General features: G+C 42.2%; 1 protein-coding gene across 10 annotated transcripts in view; it reads right to left on the reverse strand.

Moving 5' to 3' along the window:
* Positions 1-4: 4 nt before the first annotated feature.
* Positions 5-22,034, reverse strand: part of EML1 (EMAP like 1) — a 212,178-nt gene continuing 190,148 nt past the window's right edge. For all 10 annotated transcript variants that reach the window (XM_053252779.1, XM_053252774.1, XM_053252755.1 and 7 more), the window contains 9 exons: positions 20,680-20,805; positions 19,306-19,437; positions 13,449-13,516; positions 11,965-12,053; positions 10,936-11,033; positions 8,819-8,906; positions 8,554-8,649; positions 4,668-4,798; positions 5-1,985 (listed from right to left, as the gene is read on the reverse strand). In XM_053252779.1, coding sequence (XP_053108754.1) covers positions 1,860-1,985; positions 4,668-4,798; positions 8,554-8,649; positions 8,819-8,906; positions 10,936-11,033; positions 11,965-12,053; positions 13,449-13,516; positions 19,306-19,437; positions 20,680-20,805 — 954 coding nt within the window. In that variant the 3' untranslated portion in view covers positions 5-1,859. The remainder of the gene's footprint in view (positions 1,986-4,667; positions 4,799-8,553; positions 8,650-8,818; positions 8,907-10,935; positions 11,034-11,964; positions 12,054-13,448; positions 13,517-19,305; positions 19,438-20,679; positions 20,806-22,034) is intronic.

Here is a 22,034-nt window from a genome sequence, read left to right on the forward strand (position 1 = left end):
TCACCTTGATACATGATGTTTATTGGTAGCCTGCACTTTCAGTGTAGCAGGCTGGAGATGTAATAAAAAAGCTCCAAAACATATTAAATCTTCACTGAAATACTCTGAACAACCTGTGTGTCAGAGCTCAATTAATTCACGTTTCCTGTCCATTATAAAGAAGAAGAAAAACCCTTTACTATTTAGCATTTCAGAGCCTGCTTATTATAACTCTGCTCGTTTAAAATCTTTAGATACATTCCCCAATGTAAACAATTTTCAGTCTGCCATCACAATCATAATTGGTAAGGCCTTCTGAACTACTTTATGCCACCTCCACTCTTGCTTCATTGCAAAACACAATCTTATTTCATACCATAAATATCTGTGCATGCGAAACACAGAGGGGGTGGCATCAATGCACAGGGCAGGCATTTTGCTGCCCAGGTGGCTGCACCATGAGTGTTGTGGCCAGGCATCCTCTTTGGGACTGATCTTGATGGGCACATCTCTTGGACTGCACACTGCTTCATTGGTACCTCAAAAAACATTGTGCCCATGCTTCTAGGGGAGCGCATGAATTGCCTGTGCAGTCCAGCTGGGGCTCTCAGTGGTTCACATATGTCTACTCCCCCATTTCCTCCGCAGATTTATGGATACACTTAAAAGAATCTCTTTATTCTTGGTCTACTTAGCCTTAAAATACGAATATACAATATCCATAAGCAACAGACAAGTAAAGCTTAGAATGCTTTACCATTTCTCATGAATTGCTAAAAATCTTATATATAAGGTAGTAGTATTCATGCTGATCAGTACATGGATCGGTTTACTCTATCAGCTGAACAATAGAGATGTGGTCAAGTTGGTTCCTTCTTTTTAAATAAGAAATTATTGATTTATATGTAAAAAAAGGAATTTTGTCTTCAACAAGATCACCTGAAGCTGTAATCCCTGCTGAGATATATTCAAGTTAAAACTAGGGTAGACTCTGCTAATCTAAAAGGGAATAATTTTTTTTCTCTGGGCACAATTCTGTGAAGATTAATCATGACAAAGTCCCACTGAAATCAATGTTATAAATCTCATTCCAGTGTTTTCTATGCAAGTTAATTGCGACCAACTTTTGCTGAATTGTGTCCCATCACTTCAATGATTGCTATACCAGCGGGGGGTGGGGTGGGGAGGGGAAGCAAATTAACAAATATCACAATTTTTTGTTCAGACAGATTACTTACTATGGGAGCAACTCCGCAAGATCTACTGTGTAAAATGTATTTCATTTCAAATGGCGAACCTATGGAAGCCCCATTGAAATCAATATCAGAGAACAGCAGTGCTTAGTGGCTTATCCACCTAGTATCGTCCAGCTTGGCTTAAGCCTTCTCTGTATCAATTCTTCACTGTATCAATTTCTTCATCAGAAAGGGAGGATCATCACTTCCATGACCACAGATTTCCTAAGTGTGTGGTTGGACAGGACAAAGTGTAAATAGGGAAACCGTGAAGCACATATATTTAGTATTAGGATAAGCTTTTTTGTGTGATTTAATAGAAAAGTCCCGTTCATATGTATTGCATAAACATCCAAGCCATGACTTCATTTTAAACTTGTACTGCTTCATGTACAACAAAAAGAAAGAAATATTTAATGGTTTGTTTTTTGTTTTTAAAAAGTGGTGCTTAATGAGTTACTGAAATAAGGACGGTAGCCAGCGGAGGGCTTAGCTTTCCTGAGGTTTGTAAGGATTTTTAAACTTAAAAATCACAGTGACTAGGCTAGACGGCAACCATACTGTTAAATCTTAAATATACAGTTTATACAAAACTTCTGTGCATGGCCAGCTCTTGGTTACATGTACGTTCATACAAGACTTCCTCTAAATGACTCGCCACTGCATAATACTGGTATCTTTTCCACCTGTGGAGATGAGATGAGTATCTTCAAATAGAAAATCTACATTGGTTACGTGACTACTGTGCCCGCCGTACACATGGCTTGGAGCCTGAAAGACATGAACAAGGGAAAAAACATCAAAAATAATATTGACTGACTGACGTTAATTTCTGCCCCACCTTTCTGGGTTAAAACATGCACAAGGCAGATTAGAATGAGCAGACCATTCAAAACCATAGAGCCCAATATCATAAAAACAGAGTAAGCAGCAGTAATGAGAGTTGTTACCAACACAAATGCTATCAGCTACAGTGACTAGTAGCTATGAGCCAGGCTACAAAGAAATAATGTCATGTTGCTGCAGTCAATCAAGTCATGCTACTAGAAAAGGTAAGCTCTTCCTCCTGTGTTTGGCACTCTCCAATACATGTGTGAAGCAAAACGCATGTTGATTGGTGTAACTAGTGGACAGCATATAAGCAGTTTAGCTTAAGCGTAAGGAGCTTGTGTCTGGCCCAAGCAGCTGCTGGCAAGTATGGTGAAGGTGGAGGGGGCACTTTAGGGCAGGGGTTCCCAAGATAGGGTACTACTTCCTACAGGGGTACTTGAAGGGCTCCCAGGGGGTTCTGAGAGCCCTCCTGCCTCCCCGTGCTGAAGCTGCACTATTTATTCCCCATCTGAGGATCACCGGTTTGGAGCCATCATGTTCACAGTAATGTGTGTTCTGCAGAAAGGGAGGGGGGAAGGATGAAAACTCTCTTTCTCTGCTTGTGATTGGCTGGCTATGTGCTGAAGCTGAGAGTACTCTTCCCCTCAGCCTGACTGATAGGCTTCAGAAAATTAGCACTGAGTACTGCCATTGGACGTCACCTTAAGTGGTGCAGCGGGGGAATGCTTGACGAACAAGCAGAAGGTTGCCGGTTCGAATCCCCGCTGGTGGCCGGTTCTAATCCTTGCTGGTATTATATCGGGCAGCAGAGATATAGGAAGATGCTGAAAGGCATTATCGCATACTGCGTGGGAGGAGGCAATGGTAAACCCCTCCTGTATTCTACCCAAAGACAACCACAGGGCTCTGTGGGTGCCAGGAGTCGAAATCGACTTGACAGCACACTTTACCTTTACTGCCATTGGAGCTCATAGAAAAAATAAATTTGTCCCATTAATTTCTAGAAGACTGTTTATGAGTAACAGCGTGGATGAAAACCAGTGACTGTATCTGCTCGTCTCCCTAACATTTAAATTTGTGTTTTTATGTATATATGTGTATATACACACAAAGAGATTAAAATGTTACAGTTCTGGGATGAGCTACTCCAGTCACTGGCTGACATCTAGATTAAAGTTACTCATAAGCAGTTTTATTGAAATTAATGTGTACACACACACACACACACACACACACACACACACACACACACACGAACACCTGAGTTGCAGGTTTGCAGCAGAAGGGGCACACTTATTTGAATAGGTTAAGAACCTCTGCTCTAGTAGATCATTATACTTCCCAGAGTAGAAAAGCCTTTTAACCGTTGTCTCCTGGGCCACCATTGGAGTTTATAGGAAAAATAAATTTTCAGCCATGGGCCTGCCTGATCCAGCAGGGCTGTTCTTACATTCACCATGCGGAAACCCTTATGGGCAATGAGTATGCTGTTCTGGGCTAAGATAGGGTATCCACCAAGGAAGGGATGCCAGGGTGCCACAGATCCTGAGCAGCAACAAGTGCAGGGAGTCAGCACCTTGGCTAGGGCTCATAGGAGCTGGGTAATGCAACACTACAAAACGTTGCTCCAGTGGCTTCCTGAAGTAGACTGTCAGTTCTTATGGCGGCTGCCCAGGTAGAGGGAACTGGCCCTGCCCCTTCCCTAGCAAAACGTTCTGTGTCTTAAAGGGGCTTTGCTTGATTTCTTGGGCACTGGCTCTGGTAACTTGGGGAGCATCAACTAAGACTGGTGAGCCTCCTCCAAGTCAGAAGACAAAAGCAGAGCTGTGTCCTTGTGTCATGGTGGAGCTGCTGGCTTAGGTTCGCTTAGGTGGCTTAGGTTGTGTCATGGTGGAGCTGCTGGCTTAGGTACCCCTGGTTCTCCTGGTGTGAGGGGTGCCAGTGTGGCATGGAGTCATTTGGGGACTGGTTCCTAGATTCTCTCTGCTAGATTCTCTCTGCCAGGAGAGGAGAGCTGGTCTTGTGGTAGCAAGCATGACTTGTCCCAATAGCTAAGCAGGGTCTGCCCTGGTTGCATATGAATGGGAGACTTGATGTGTGAGCACCCTCAGGGGATGAAGCCGCTCTGGGATGAAGCCGCTCTGGGAAGAGCAGAAGGTTCCAAGTTCCCTCCCTGGCTTCTCCAAGATAGGGCTGAGAGAGATTCCTGCCTGCAACCTTGGAGAAGCCTCTGCCAGTCTGTGAAGACAATACTGAGCTAGATAGACCAATGGTCTGACTCAGTATATGACAGCATCCTATGTTCCTAACCCATCCCCAAAATTGTCCACTTCATCCCCCAGTTGAGAGGGGATGTCCTGGATCCAGGGACATAACACATGGGGGGTATAATGTTAGTGTATTAGGGAAAACAGACACGTCTCTGTGGACTAAATAATTTCAACACCTGGCAATATGATTGTTTTAAATATAAGTAATCCTCAATTGTTTCTGTAAATCTCCAAGAACATTATTAATAGTAAAAAGATGCACAGAAACAATTCATCAATTTAAAAGTGAAGACTATTTACAAAATAACTAATTACAAGATAAGTATAGACACTAACGTGGCTGATGCCTTACCCTAAACTGTGAACACGGATACGAGAAGAGATGTACTTTGCCAAAGTCATCGCCAGTTGATAACAATTTCCTCCCTTGTGAGCGACAGACAGCATTGATATCTGTGCCGTCAGAACCTTCTGGCCACACACCTGAAACACGGAAGAAGCATTTAATTGTAAACCTCCCTGAGCCATTTTGGAAGGGCGGTAAAGAAATCAAATAAATAAATAATAAAATAAATAATAAATTTCAATACTTTTTAATGAAACCTTTAAATACCCACCGACCCCAATCTTCTAACACGAGCACAGACAACTCCTCCACCAACTGCTATAGAGTTATATACTCTGAATGTGTAGCGCTCAATACACTTTCATCTTGTTTCTAGGCATATGCAAAAATCTGGAGGTTGTGTATCAAAAAGGGAGGACCACACATGGTTAAATACAACAATAGTTCAACATCCCTGAGTGTTTTGCTGCATCTATAACATGCAGGAGTTTAGAAGATAGAAAGTGCTATGAGGTGTTGGTTTTTTTAAAGAGCATAATTACAAAGTTTTCACAAGATTACAAAAAGTACAAAGCTGCCAAATTTTCCATATGCAAAGTCCTCCTTAGGCACAGTTGTTCAGAACATAACTACATTTGATTAGACGGAAGGTTTCCTGGTGGGACAATTCTACTCCAGGAGCAAAGAAAATGAGACCAGACTTTGGCCTGCTTCACACATAATGGCGGCAAGTAAGTATGGAAGAGCCACCTGCCCCTGCTGTGCGCACACACCCACTACTTCTGCTGCTTCCATGACATCTCAATCCGCCAGTGTCAGGTGGAGAATGTCACTAACCCACCTCAGCCCATTTCTGACAAGCCATGCCAGGTCCTGAATGTCAGGCTAAGGTGGGTTACTGATGTTCTACATCTGACATTGGAGGGTTCAGATATCATCGAAGCGGCAGCAGTAGCAAGAGCGCATGCTCAGCAGGAACCAGTGGTGCTTCCTTGCTTGCCGCTGTTACGTGTGAAGCAATCAGACATCAAGCTTAAAAGAAAGGGGTGGCGGGGAAACCATTGGAAGAGTTATGGCTCCTGTCTGTTATTCTTAAGGCATCCTGATAAGTGTAACTTGTGGGAGTTCTTTGTCAAAGAGACCTCTGCTTCTCATATAACTAAGATTTGAATGGATTATTGAGGAGAAAGCTTAGTCTTAATTTAAGGTTGTTGTGTCAATATGCCTCTTAAAACATTTTCCTTTCTTCATATTATTGATAATGAATGGCAATATCCGATCATTGCCATTGCTCTTTGTATATGTCAATGTAGCCTTCATACTACACATTTGTCATATTCATATCCACTGAACTACTTTTACTCAGCCCTCGTACCGGCCAACAGCTGGATGTGAACCTTGTGCTAGATGGGGTGGCGCTGCCCCCAAAGTAGCTTGTTTGTGATTTGGGGGTCCTTTTGGACTCGCGCCTCCTGCTTGAACAGCAGGTGGAGGCTGCGGCCAGAAGGGCTTTTGCCCAGCTTCATCTGGTTCGCCAGTTACACTCTTACCTTGATCGGCAGGCATTAATGACAGTGACCCATGCCCTAGTTATCTCCCGCATAGATAATTGTAACGCTCTCTATCTAGGGTTACCTTTGAGAACGATCGGAAAGCTACAATGGGTCCAGAATGCAGCTGCTCGCCTACTCATGGGTGCCAGAAATATGACAGGATAACACCTCTCCTGCAGTCATTGTGCTGGTTGCCTATTCGCTACCAAGTTCAATTTAAGGTCCTGGTTTTGACCTTCAAAGCCTTGCGGGGTTTGGCGCCTGTCTACCTACAGACTCGCCCCTCCCATCCAGTTACATCCTGTCCGGTCAGATCCTCCCAAATGGCCCTTTTGTCGATCCCTGATTTCCGAGAGGTTCGGGATGCTAAGACCCATGAAAGGGCCTTTTCAGTTGCTGCCCCACTTCTCTGGAACTCCCTTCCCCTTCAGATTCGTTTAGCTCCTTCCTTATTGATTTTTAAATCTCTATTGAAGACTTTTCTTTTTTACCAGGCTTTTACCCTGTAAATTACCTATATGGTTTTTTCTTTTTGTTAGTTACTACAGTTTTTAATTTAGAATGTAACTTTAATGCTGTCTTGCTCTGAATGTTTCTACACCGCCCAGAGTCTTCGGAGTGGGCGGTATATTAAATGTTTCTAATAAATAAATAAATAAATTCATTGTGCTGAAAATGTTTCACATACAAGGAATCTGTATGATCCCTGGAAACGGAGGCACTTTTGGGACTGAAGTCCAGGGCCTCCACACACCCCGAGGCCCCCCCAATCCTCTTTCGTCTGTCTTTGGTCACGGCTGGCCCGCAATGTGCGAGGTGGCCAAGTGCGATTGTGATCTGCACCGGGTACTTTAGAGACAGAGGGGGGAGTGGGGATAGAAATATGTAGGATGGAAATACATTAAGTTGCGTGTTGAAATGTTTCTGCTAATGCATATTTGCATAAATATACCTGTTCTACATTCTTGTGAGTTACGTTGCTGTTTGTGCCCTCAAGAACCCATGTGTTAAAAATACTGCATGTGTCACAGTGTGTGTGTGTGGAGGGGGATGATGCTTAACTTGCAGTGGCAGCGGCTCCAAAGGCCTTTAGATCCAGACTCCAAAATTCCCTACGTACCTAGCCTGCAAACACACTCATGTGGACTTGTGTAATGCATGGCCCAGCTGATCAAGGGTAAAAGTCACAATCCCTGATTTCAAGTTTCAACTCATAAAGAAGTGACAAGTAATTTTGTGGTTACAACATGTTTCTGTAGTCAAAATGGAATATTGCAAAGCATATCTTGAAATCAAGGATGAGGTGGTGGGCAGGGTGATAATTATTTATTATTTGTTTATTTAGTTTCTATACCGCCCTTCCAAAAATGGCTCAGGTCAGGGTGGTTTGCACAGAGAAATAATAAATAAATGAAATGGATCCCTGTTCCCAAACGGCTCACAATCTAAAAAGAAACATAAGACAGACACCAGCAACAGTCACTGGAGGTACTGTGCTGGGGGTGGATACGGCCAGTTACTCTCCCCCTGCTAAATAAAGAGAATCACCACGTTAATAGGTGCCTCTTTGCAAAGTTAGCAGGGGCTAATTAAGTGGATGGAAATTAAGTGTGATTTTGATGTGAGCTTTCTTTCTTTCTTTCTTTCTTTCTTTCTTTCTTTCTTTCTTTCTTTCACATATTTCTATACCGCCCAAAACTTGTGTCTCTGGGTGGTTTACAATTAAAATCATTTAAACATTAAATCATTTAAACAATTAAAATCATTTAAACAATTAAAATCATTTAAACAATTAAAATCAATTAAACAATTAAAATCAATTAAACAATTAAAATAATTTCAGCATTAAAATCATTTAAAACCCAACATTAAAAATATTAAAACTATAATTAAAAGCCTGGCTGAATAAATGTGACTTCAGTGCCTTCTTAAAAGTTGCCAGAGATGGGGAGGCTCTTATTTCAACAGGGAGCACATTCCAAAGTCCAGGGGCAGCAATGGAGAAGGCCTGAGTAGCCGCCAGACGAGTTGGCAGCAACCGTAGACGAACCTCTCCAGATGATCTTAACAAGCAGTGGGGCTCATGGTGAAGAAGACTTTCTCTTAAATACCCAGGCCTCAAGTGGTTTAGGGTTTTATAGGTAATAACCAGCACTATCATTATCTTGGTAATTCTATTGTAATGAAAAAGTGAGATCTAAATGTTTAAAGGAGCAAATAAATGAAAAATACATAAAATGTACCATCTGGTACATCTGCTAACCTTTAACAGGCTGATTTGCTGAATGTTAGCTAGCTGCAGCATGATGGGAAGTTTATGAAGGACATTATATACTTACCAAAAACATGGAATCCTAAAGTACAAGTGTAAGTGACCCATTCGATATCTCTAGTGGTTTCAACACTTACTACTTGCTTACAAGCTGAAGGAACCCCTGTAGAAAAAGATAGGTGGGTGTAATATTCGTTATAATGTTGTTCAAGAATTATATGTAACTTAAAGGATTAAAATATATGTATATGTGGTCTGTTATTCATACTAGCAATCCAGTAGCAGCCAAGAATGAACTCTGTACCAAGGACAGAATACTATTTGTTACTCACAGTATAGGATTTCATAGTCCCCTGAATTAGACACAAGGTACTGGGAATTAACGGACCAGTCCAAGTGAGTAATGAAGCTGGAATGACCCTACGAAGAGAGATGCATTATATTAATTCCAACAACATAACACCCCCCCAATAGAATTACACTAGTACATATAAAAAGCTACATTGAAAGGTACACTGAAGCCTTGTTTACATTAAAAAGCAGTGGGTGACCTGTGTTTGGTAGCAACCCAGGTCACCACATTGGAACCAGAGGCTCCCATCCAAAGTTCCTTGTACTCTTTGATGTGGGAGAAAATAGTGGCACATGTCTGCCTGACTCCAGAGCGCATTTACTAAATCACGAGTGAGCACAGAGGGTTTCCAGGAGAGAGCACCTAGGAGCTTCAAACCCAAGCCGGTATTGAAGATGGCTCTACTCTACAGCCCTATAAGGCTCTCCTTCCATTGGTGGAACCATGAGAGTAACTGGGAGTTCTATTTACACTTTCAAAGAAAGGCGTGTTTGCATTTTTTGTATGTTCTAGCCACCTTGGATGAGAAATTTATCTGGGTCATGGATTCAAGCATCTGCTTTGCATGCAGAAGGTCCCCGGTTCAATCTCTCGCATCTCCGGGCAGGGCTGGGGAAGATTTCTGCCTGAAACCTTGGAAAGCCACTGCCAGTTCATGTAGACAATCCCGAGCTAGATAGACCAATGACTATCTATGTTTCTAGAACCCTCTCACCTACCCACTATCTTGCCTTTGAACTCCAAGCTGTGCCTTCTTACTCAACAGATGGTAATCCAAACTATGTTGAAGAAGACTCCTTTCCCCAAATCACCACTCTTCTTTAAGCCATGTATGAATTACGCAAATTGTTAATTGTTCTAATACCATGATCTTCACTATTTTTCAGTTGGTGGCCGCTTTGGCAAAAAACCTTTCAATGCAAGAGACCTTTATAAGTGCTGCATTTTCCCCAGCATTTGCCTGGGTAGAGGCCCTTTTACAGCAACAGAGCCCTGTCAAGCTCCAGTACCATCTTTAGAAGATGTAGTCAGACTGCTGGGAAGAACTACACTTCCCAGTTCTCCATGCACACCTTCCAAGCTGGTGCTGGGATTCGAGAGGCTCAATCTGTTTCCTTTAAAGGAGCCCACCAGTGCGGGAGAAAGTGCAGAACTGCGCAGCAAGTATGATTGCCTCTGCATGGTACCAGAAGAGCTGTGCAAAACTTTGGCTTTGGCTGAGGCTTTGCACAGGCCAAACAATCAATTAATCAGGGGGCTGCACTTAGGCACAATGGGAGCCACCCCTGGCTCCTGGGCCTTGCAATGAAGAACACTGTTCTATTAGATTAGGGCTGCTCAACTTTGGTCCTCCCGCAGATGTTGGCCTACAATTCCCATACTCCCCGGCTATTGGCCACTGTAGCTGGGAATTATGGGAACTGTAGTTCAAAAACAGCCGAGGGGCCTAAGGTAAGCCGGCCTGTATTTGATAATGGAGATGTATGTTTCCCATGGAAGCAAAAACTATCTGAAACATGAAATCCAAGCGTTGCAGGCTACAGTAATTTTGCATGGATGGAAGTCACTGTTGTTCATGAGAGGGAAAGGGTTGATTACTGCCAGTCCCCCTCCTTGGCAGCCTACTATGCTGCATGCCATCCTGCTCTGGAGGGTCTCCCAGCCCTCAGGAATGGCTTTCTGGGGGGCAACAGCAGAGAAGACGGGTGGAGACATTCCCTTACAGGGACTTCTTTTCATGAAGCAACCCCTAATCTGTGGAGAACTACAAGAAGTATATCCTTCCTTGAGAGGTTCGATAAAGCGAGTGCCTGAGAAACTTCTGGAACTAACTTAAAATCTTTCTGTTTGTACACATCTCTAGTCGTTGAGAAATGAGCAGTGTGTTTATGGAATATTTTTATTTTACATGCTATTTTATACATTGTTTTTAAAATGTTGTCTGTCCCAACCTTCCTGGATATTAAATAAATTAACGAAGGGGGAATATTAAGCACTATAATGTTATTAATATTAAGCTTAACTGTAAGCACAGAGATACAGCTCTACATCTAAGCACATACAGATCTGTTAACAGGCAAAAAGATGGTCACTTACTGAGCATTTGCCAATTCTACTGTATTTTCTTCCATTTTCACTAACACTGTATATATAAATACAATTATCATGAGAACCTATTGCCAAAAAATTGCCATCTGTAAAAGAAAAACAAAATTGTTGTGTAATTATTTTGGTATAAGGCTGTAAGAAAACTAATTTATGAATCAGCGATGAATCACTTTAAAACATTTTTAGTAATAAGGTTAAAATACAGAAACATTTCTCTGCTTATATCTATAAATCACACAGCACAGCACATGGGACAGTTCACACAGAACTGTGAACTGGCCAGATTAACTTCTTCTACATGAATTTCACTCTGAATGAATCTTACTCAGACCTCTCAGAAGGCCTGCTGCAGTCATTTGAGTTTAGGCTGAAAGCTATGAAGAGCAAGGTTCTGACCCCAATGCTTGGGAACGTTTAAAAGACTAGGCACCACACAAAAATTAACTCTCCCAAAAGGTCAATTTAGAGTGCCACCTAATGCCGCAGCGAAATGGCTCAACTACCAAGCCAGAAGTTGCCGGTTCGAATCCCCGCTGGTATGTTTCCCAGTCTGTCGGAAACACCTATATCGGGCAGCAGCGATATAGGAAGATGTTGAAAGGTATAATCTCATACTGCGTGGGAGGTGGCAATGGTCAACCCCTCCTGTATTCTACCAAAGAAAAGCACAGGGTTCTGTGGGCGCCAGGAGTCAACACTGACTCGACAGCATACTCTTCCTTTTCTTTTACCATGTTAAAAAGTGGTCACATGAACTGGCCATGAGAGAACCTCAACTGGTGAGGCAATTTAACTGGCCTTGTAATGTGACAGCTGAGGTTTCATTTTCTATGAACCATAAAATATTTAAATACATTTTCATTGTTAAGTTCTGAACTTTTCTATCTTCAGTTATTAAATATGCTGAGTAATAAAAGCATGAAATGCAAAACTGTAATACTTAGGGATTAACAAGCACATTTTATCCAGCCTTTTGTCCCTTTTTTTGTTTAAACAACTGAGCAAATGATAACAAACCTGGCGAGTAGCGCATTGTAGACAGCTGTTCATTTCCATCTGTGTGTACAGTGACCAAATCTTTTGTTTCGGTGTCAAACACAAACCACCTGTTGAAAACATTGGGCAGGGATGGGAGGGTCAACAATGTGTTTGATATGGGGGAAATCAACTCTTTCCCGGCCCCCATTAATCTGTTATGTCAGAACACCTTAAGCTGATATTAAAAGCAGGCAACAATAACTATGAAATTAGTTTTGTACAATGAATGCTGAACAGAAGATAAGACAGAAGGGATATCATCAGCATTTGAATTTTGAAGTCCAGTCAAATATTATTGCTGTTTATTACCATTTTCAAGATAGGCAGTTTATAGAGACTATACAAATGAAATATTCCTCGCCTTTTAGCCCCACCTACTGCATTCTATTAAGCTGAAGCACTGCAACTGCTGCTACACTGCAAAAGCAGTGAATGGTAAGCCGCATTTTGTTACCTCATTTTGCCCCAAACCCTGATATTCGTGGTGAGAATTCTCAAGGGAGAACTCCTGACTCAGCCTTCATTCAGCACCATTTTTCTTTGAAACACCAAGACATGAAATATTTTTAACAGTCTATGAGAGAACACAAATTTGTGTGAAACCTAGCGGCTCTTTCGATCCCAAGCAAGGCACCTAAAGGATTAAAAGCCCTTCTGTTGCATTTTGCACATTACAGCAAACACATCTTTCGCCACCTGGACATGTGATATTTTAAGAAGCTGTGGTGCTTCTAATAACAATTTCATTCTATAAAAATCTTGAGACAATTTTAGGGCTTGTTCTCACAATCCGTGCAATCATCGTTAAAAGATTAACTACTATTGCCGAGCCCATGGAGTGCAATGTGAAAACTTGCACTTTACCAGCAATTATAGTCCGACCACTATGGTTAACTAGGATTAAACTACAATTGGCAACTATGATCAGATTGTATTTGCCAATTGCCATTTAATCCTAGTTAACTGAAGGAGGAAGACAATGAAGGGGTGGAGCCACCATTGAGCAGTAGGGTTCAAAGAACCCAGGCCGCCAATGAAAACGTGTGCATGATGTCATGTGCAAAGGCGGCGTGGCCCAATCTCCAGAGGGCCCACCCCAGGCCTCCCAATTGTATTTCCAGCCAGTGTTTACTGGCTGGATGTGTTTATTTTTCTCTGCCTGAAATCGGGAGGCCTGGGCAAATGGGCCATGTCCCCTTTGAGAGTGACGTCACCTGCAGAGGGGGCGTGTCCATGCACAGGCCCTGGAGAGCCATGCAAGCTCTCCCGAGCTCATTTCCAGGTATCTTGTCTGGCTGTGTTTATTTCCCCTTCTCACATCAAGCATGTCCAGCTCAGGGGCCATAGTTAACCCTTTAACTATGACCATGTGGGTTGTGAGACCAAGCCCTTACTCTTATATGTAATAAACAGTCGGTGTATATGAATGGCTGCTGCCCAAACCAGGCTTTTCCTGATCTTACCTTCCAGTTAGTGTCCCTACGGCAACCACAGACCCTGAAGGATGAAAGCCAGAAGACTGTGCTGGATCCTATGAAAAGGAATTATATATTTAAAACACTGGTTCTAGCCATTTCTAGTAATAAACGTATAACTAAAGTTGTCGCTCAGTCGTCATTTCCTACATATTACATTTTAAAGAGGTTTTTATCAAGGATTGAGAACTCAGTCGACCTAACCCTTTTAGAAAGAAATGGGACTTGTATATTTATTTATATACAATTTTTTTAAAGCAAAAAAGTTCTCAAAGCAGTTTGCTTGGGAAAATACTCCCTCCTGTCCCCTAAGGACTTGCAATGCTAGAACTGACACAGGGACAATTATTCTTGCCTGCTAAATATACAGGCTGACATCCTGACTAATGAAATGCCAGCACATCATGAGGAACAATGGCACATCTGCACTGTAGACTAGCAGTGCTCCTCTGGTAATGCGGGGAAGGAGATCTTCACCCATCTCCCCGGCCCCTGGAAATGGGTCCATGCAGGCTGCATGGCCCTCAGAGGCCAACTTCTGGGTCACAAGAAGTGCTTCCAGGGGTGGTGGAGACTGGCAAAAAATACCCCCTGACCACCACGCAAATGTATGCACTGCCTTAGCCTGTAAGGCAAGAGCAGCATGTGCAAAGTGCAGGCACATCATTAATCAGGATATCAGCCAAGAGAATAACCACTTTGAAAGGTGCCTCTTTGCCCAGTTAGTAGGGGAGTTAGGTAAGAGCAGGAACTGCCGGTATTCCTGTTACATACAGTGTGTTTTTAGCCAGCAAAGGTCATTTTCCTTCTTGGATGGGGTTATTTTAAGAACAAAGATGTCTTAAAAGTTGGCATTAAAATAAAAATACTGAGATATGATAGTGAAGGGGAAATTACTTCACTGTTGTATATTTATCATACACACTCAGAAAAGGAAATTATGTAAATATTATAGATATATAAAGACATACATATACAGATACATACAGAACACTACCAATGCTTGAATTACAGGAGTGCCATGGCCTGCTTTTGCTTTGGTTTCCTCTGGCTAAAGATTTTCAAAGGCTACGGGAGTCAATTACATGGCTAGACTGAGGGAGGGGAGGTCAGAAGGGAATCTGTGGATGTCATTAAGGGTCCCCTTGTTCCACAATTTAATCAATGCATCAGAAAAAGACGCATATAAAATATATGTTATGCATAATCCATAGGACAAATGTCTTTAGTCAGGGGTGTACTTATAAAGATTTAAACTATATTCAATAAATGTGTTCCAGTCAGAAATGCAACCATAGCATTTCTTCTTTTTAAAGCAAAGGGAGAAAGCAAGTAGGCTGCAGTGGAGCTACTAACATTTTCAAATGGCAATCTTCAAGAGTTCGTTATGAAAATAACTCTCTAAAATCAGAGCCAGTCTTGTGGGTTCATGAGCCCCCTAGTGGCACTTGTGAGAAAACACAGAATTCTTCCTCAGGATACTCTGAGGGTGCCAATTTGCATATTCAGCTGAAGCGACTACTAACATTACCATCATCATTCAATCAGTTTATATACTGCCCTTCCTAAAGTAGCTCAGGGCAGTTTACATTAAAATAAAAAACACATAATAAAACCATTACAATAAAATAAAAACATTTAAACCAGATTAAAATTAAAATTAGATATCGTTAAAAGCCAGGATTAAAAGATGGTTCTTTAAGGGTCTCCCGAAGGCCTCCAAGGAAGATAATCCTCTCACATCCATGGGGAGAGCGTTACACACGCTAGGGGCGACAACGAAGAAGGCCCAATCCCAGATCCCCACCAATGAACTGGTGGCACCTTAAGACAGACCCCTCCTGGTGATCTTACTGAGTGGTGGGGATCTTATAGAGAAAGGCACTCTCTCAGGTAAGCTGGACCTAAGCCATTCAGGGCTTTAAAGGTAATAACCAGCACTTTGTACTTTGCTTGGAAACATATATACATTTATTTGGGCATAAGCCCTCCTGAGCATAGTGGGACTTACTTCTACAGTAAGTAAACATGAACAAGATCAGACAGCTAGTTTCTGCTTCTTGGATCCTATTAATTATTTGTCCAAGGTGGCACCAAGATGAAGTGAAGTACATTTATTATGTGAAATTTCCTTGAGAGTTAGAGTGGGAAGCAAAGGAAATGTGGCTAAACCGTTTTTGAAGGATTTTCAGTTACATAGTTTTAATTCCCTCTGCATGGATTTCAATTAATTCTTTACAACAGAAGTAATTGTTCAACTAGGAGATTATGGCCAAGATCCAAGACAGAGATAGGAATGCTGAAAACCATTTATTTCAACCAGTCCGACTTCACCAATGCTGTGATGGATTATTAGAGCTTATGTATTTAGTACTCTGAACATTCTGAAGACCTACGTGAAATTTATTATACCACATTTTTCAGCCAAGAGTGGTTTCCAAAGCAGCTTACAATTAAAAACCACACAAAGGTACAATGACTTGGATCTTAACTTTCAGCATAGTGCCATTCCATCATAAGAGGAATGCAGGGAAGGTAGCACTCAAGGGACGTAGCTGATTTGCTGAGATTATGGCCAAGAAAAACCACCTTACAAAATAGATATTCCAAAAAGGTTTCAAAAGAGGCAAAGGCTGTGTTTGACTAGGCAACAAAGCATTCTTGTTTCTGGCAAAAGAGGGTATTGAAATGGAGGATTCAAGGAGCTAAAAGAAATTGTCTATGGAGAGTACAGGTTTTCTACTTGGAAATAGCTGGCGACACATACAAAATCTTTCATAACTAACTTAACCTGCACAGAGCATCTATGTGCTAGTACTTGATTGCTCCCCTCACCCCCTGCCAGAGCCCCCCCTCACCTCAGAGATCTCTCCACCCTCACCTGAGCCGCACTCCTGCCCCTCCTCCTCCATCCGGTTGCTTCCATCCCTCTCACCCGTCTCCATACCCCTCACCTCTCTTAGTCGTGGCTGCAGTGTTACTGGCGCCTATTGACCAAGCTGCAGACCCCTATCCCCAGAGACCACCCCACCCTCACCCGAGCCCTGCTCCTCCCCACAGCAGCAGCAGCAGCAGCGGTTGACAGGACCCTTCCTCACTGCTGCCACCACCATGGCCACTCGCTCCCCTCAGGCCACTGACAGGCCCAGGCCTGTCCCTTGCCCATCTGCCTCCCTCCGCTGATGACCTCGGAAGCCCCAAACAGCAGCAGTAGTTGACTAGGCCCTTCCTTGCTGCCAATAGGCACCACCATGGCAGCTCATTCCCCTCAGGCTGCTGACAGGCTTCCTTCTTTCTCTCTTTCTCTCTTCTCTACTCGCTCTTCCTCCTTGTCTTTCTTCCTCTTCTTTCTCTCTTTCTCTCCCACTTCCTGAGTTAACAGATCTTGTTTCCTCATCTTATTCACACAACGGCAGCATCCTTCTCCTGAAGGGGCTCTTTCCTCTCTCACGACCCCTCTCTTCGCAGACCCTGCTCTCTCTCTCTCTCTCTCTCTCTCTCTCTCTCTCTCTCTCTCTCTCTCTCTCTCTAGTCATTTATTATTATTATTTCTATTCAATTTCTATACCACCCTTCAAAAAATGGCTCAGGGCGGTTTACACAGAGAAATAACAAACAAATAAGATGGAGCCGTGTCCCCAGATGGCTCACAATGTAAAAAGAAACATAAGATAGATACCAGCAACATTCACTGGAGGTACTGTGCTGTGGGTTGATAAGGCCAGCTACTTTCCCCCTGCTAAATAAAGAGAATCACCACATTCTCTTTGCCTCTTTGCCCAGTTAGCAGGGGTTAGATTCCTCTCATCTACAATCAATAACATCTTCTGACCAGTAGCAGTTACATTCCAACTGCCCTTAAGCATCACAGGGTCCTCCTCCGTATCTGCATATGGAATTCCCACTGCCCAATCACTGCAGTGCCACAGGCTCCTCCTCCCTATCTGAATATGGAATCTCCACTGCCCAATCACCATGGTGCTTCTGCTTGAGAAGTCTTGCGAGAGCTGCCAACACACAGGATTAACCATGGGTACGCCTTAGAGAATTATATAAATAGATAGATAGATATTTATATTGTGTTTCCCCCGAGTCTTCAAATCCATAAGGTTTTGCCCTAAGTGCTTGCTTGCAACTGACGTAGTATCTCATGTGAGACATAAAGCAGTTTCATCTCAAGTTAACAAGTTTGATGGCATTTTGATGTGACCATATCCAAGGGCTGGATCCATAACAAGCTCACTTCATATATCTCATGCACAAATAACCCAGCCCTGAGAAGACCTGGTCCTGGTGTGCTACACCGTCCACAGGCTGTGTCTCCATCAGAAGGACTTGCCCGCCAGCCCCTCATATTTAGTCTTGGATGGAGTTACTACCCACTTTAGGTTGCTTTCCCAAGCAACCCAATACTTCATATATCAGAGCATTCTCACTCTATTTGTTCATCAATCAGGAATAAAACCAGAAAACTAGTAAGAGCATAGTTAACCAATATACTATGTGAATCACACATTTAATCATGTCCATAATTAGTTAACAAGATAAACCATATTTTCATTTTCTCAATATAAACCAATTTGTCATTATCATTCAGGCACTCAACTGTAAAGATTCTGCAGCACATTTGATTCTTCATAGAATCTGAAAGGTTACTCTTAGTAGCATAAACAAAATTTATTAAACTGAAACATATAATCTCTGGATGGAACAGTAACTTCAGAAGTGACCAAGACTCAGCAGGTATATTCAGCTTGGACAAATTCCTGCACAGTGTTGGTCTGGATGGGATTTCAAATGTTAAGAGTCTGAAGTTGAAGCATACCATTCTTGAAATAAATACTCCTCATGTCATCAGTCTCGCTGTGTGTAACATGATATCTGCTCGTATTGCAGTTAACTTATGCTCTACAAAGAGGGCCAAGTAGATTACACAAGTTCCATGACTGCTACAAGACTTGAACAATCTCTATCCAGCCTTTGTATTTCCAAGCAATCTCTCCAAGGGTGCTTCTACACTACAGACATTAACTGGTGAATTGTGAGGCTCAGGGGTCTCTAACAGACTATTGTCCCTGGTATTCTTCGGAAGAAGTCATGGCCGTTAGTCTGCCATAAAACCAATATAGTTCTATAGTATAGATACACCTTGAGAAATGAAAGCATGATGCTCAGACTACACAAAACAGTTAGCCTTAACCTATATGAAGAAAGTTTATGAAAGTAAGTTATTGGTAGAAAAGAATAATTATTCCCTACTAAGGCTGCATGTGTGCTATGTGAAAGGTTCGTGCGCATGCGCACGCAAAGCATTACTGGGAGATTTTCCGAGCCGCAGCAGGGAAGGGGCGGCAGGGAGGTATCCTGCCGCCCCAATTACACTACTACTTACGGCGCCAAGCAGGAAAGCAGCGGGAGGGGTAAATAAACCCTCCCGCCGCTCTTAAAGCGACCCCCCACCCCCAATCCGGACCACCCAGGTCCGGACTGGTCCGGGCCCATCCCTACTCTGAACAAGCTGCTTTCATTGCCCATAAAATGTTCCTCATATAGATGCAAACTGTACAAACGATTACCCTGTAGAGCAACTTTGTTAAATAGGAAACTGACATTTAATTAGAAATCAAGCCTAAGAAAACATAGGCCTGCTAATCTACAACATGAACTATGCTTCCTATTTTCTTATTTTAATTTATTGTTAAATAACAAAAAGACATATGTTCATATTGGAACATCTTAAGCCTTTCTACAAGTCTAGATTAATGACTTAACAATTTTTCACAGTCATTAGCCATTCAAGAGTCATAAAATGTGTAAAAAAAATTCAAAAAAAGAAAACACGCACCTCTATAATTTTGTTCCAGATTGGACGATGACTGATAGCATCCCAGAGTGTGATGTGTTTGTCTTGTCCACAAGTGAAGAATTGAGATTTGGAGGAATGTGCTGATAGTCCCCAAAGCTCATCAGTATGACCCTAAATTGATATAGAATAGTACACCATGAGTTTATGTAACATCCATGTCAAAATGCAATGGTAAGAACAACAATCCTGCCTATCCCCCTCTTCAAATCCTCCCTCAACTTCCCCAATTTTCTCTCAGCCTGATTTGGTTTCAGTATCTGGAGTTGCTTAAGCAATGAAATACAGGGGAAGATGCTTAAAACAAATGGAGCACATTGAAGTAAGGTGACAGAAGTTTTGTTTCTACCAACTGTGTACTCCCTTTAATGTAAAGAATACAACCCCCACCTTTGCTTCCGTGGGGGGGGACTGACAGGAAAGTCAGCCCGTGTTTATATAGAGAACACAGGCAGCCTCCCCACTCATGGTGCCCCCTCCGTGGCAGCATGCACACTCACATGCACACCCCCTCACTTGTGTCCTCCTCCAGCTGGCCACCTCAGCCTCCTTGCACTCAGATCCCAGATAGCCCAGCTCCCAGGCCCACCCTCTTTCTCTTCCATTGGATCATGGGGAGCACGTGCTGATGGAAGGATGAGGCTGGGAGCCAGGTAGGTGATCAGCGGCTGCAGGTGACCAGCAGCGGCAAGTGGCCAGCAGCAGCAGCCCCAGCCAGGGGGAAGGGGGAGCTGGGCCTCAGCAGCTCCTGGATGCACAAGGTCCAAAGTTCTTTGAACCCATCTGTCCTGTTATAGCTCTGCCCATGCTTTATATGTCAACAACAAAAATGGGTATGGCTGCCCCACTGTGACCAATTTAGCCAGTAGATTATAAGAGTTTGGTGTTTTATTTTGCTTATGTACACTGATGCTATCTATATCTATATCTACACTCTCTCTCTCTCTCTCTCTCTCTCTCTCTCTCTCTCTCACACACACACACACACACACACACACACGGCCCATCATTGACCAGGCAAAGTCATTTTGCATATGTTTAACTTATACAAATTAAGAACAAATATGAATGCTGAAAAAGATAACTCCCATCAAGTATTGGTATTTGTAGGTACCAAACTACAGATCCAAACAAATCTACAAACACACTCTTCAAAATAAGTAGATAATAAAAAATAATTTATGTTTATTATTATTATTACCCATTCAGCAAACATTCAGTTCATCAGCAGAGAAAACTATTGCTCAAGAAAACTCTTACAATACAAAATTTTCATTAAAATTAACAAATTATGTCGCAGTTACTTTTAAAGGAACTCTAGTCTTCAGGATAAAATATGCTCCAAGTAGTAGTTACCTGGGTAATTGGAGAAAAATCTCCTGATAGCGAGCCTTGTAGAACAAAGTTTCGAGTAGTGCCTATCAACACGATGTCGCCTTTTCCCTCCGCTATTGTTCTTATTGGCCCAAACTGCTCCGGAATCTATTTAGAACATTAACAAGTGGATTTATTTAATCAAATCAGTACGTAACTGTTGCTCAATTATAAGCTTTTCTCAGTGTTGATAAAAAGATAAGCCTTATTGAGAAAAAATGTATGTTGATATCAAGTGGCAATTTCTGTCTTCACCGAGAACCAAACTAGATGTTATGTGAGAGCACTGCCTGGAATCTGTGGTGTTGGTCCTGGAGAAATGTTTATGTCTGCAAGAATAATATTAATGATATTCGACATCAGAATTGCAACACTAGGAATCTATTAATTTATATTTTTTCAAATACAATGTTCTTTAGTGATGTTGTTTGACTGATGTTTAAGCAGTTGCCCTTTTCACTGGTTGGTATTAGATAAAAGATTCAAATTCCACCTCCCCACTGCTCCTGATCAAGCAAATCAAACACTGAATCCAAAAAGAGAAGCTGTACTGAACTGGGACAGTAGATGGAGCCCAAGCTGAGTAGTATATCTCTAGATTTACATTTAATGAACCTGCCCTCTGGGCTGCAAAACCAAACCCAATTTTTTAGAAATAATAATAGCAACACCCTGAGACTTTGAGGAACCAGGGGCTGAAAACTATTCCCCAGACCAAACATCTGGAAGTTACACAGACAGCTGCAACCATGGTTTATCTTTGCTCCACTTCTAGCCAGTAGACCAGCTAACTCTATGTTGTTTGCTTTTGCTTACGTTCTGTGTTGTTGTTTACATTTTATTTTTTAATATCATGGATTATATTAATATTTTTACTTGTGTAAACAGCTTTGTGAAGGAATGAGGCACAAACCATTATTGTAAATAGTATGTTTTAGGATGCCGGCTGAACTCTGTGTTGCTGACAGGGTCAAAGGGTCATGCCTGTTTTTCTTTTTTTTAGTTTCACATTTAGAATGTCAGTTGACAGTTTGGTTTTGGAGGGAAAAGAGATTTTTTAAAAATGGAGGGAATTTTGAGTTGTTCTAATTGGATTTTGGATAAAATGTTTGAGGCAGAGATTGAGAGAGTTTGAGAGAGTTAAGTCAGTCTGCAAGAATTCAGTCTGCAAAATAGGGATTTGCAAACCAGCTTGTTGGGCTGGTTTGCCATCAAATGGGTCTAGAGGCTGGTTTGAGGGTTCTAAACTTTTTTAAAAAAAAAATCTGATTATTTTTACTCATTGCCGCAGTGCCGTGGATCCAGTGGCCTCGGGAGGGGGGTGCTGGTGTGGATGT

This window comes from Hemicordylus capensis, chromosome 1, assembly GCF_027244095.1.
Source record: "Hemicordylus capensis ecotype Gifberg chromosome 1, rHemCap1.1.pri, whole genome shotgun sequence".
Lineage (NCBI taxonomy): Eukaryota > Metazoa > Chordata > Lepidosauria > Squamata > Cordylidae > Hemicordylus > Hemicordylus capensis.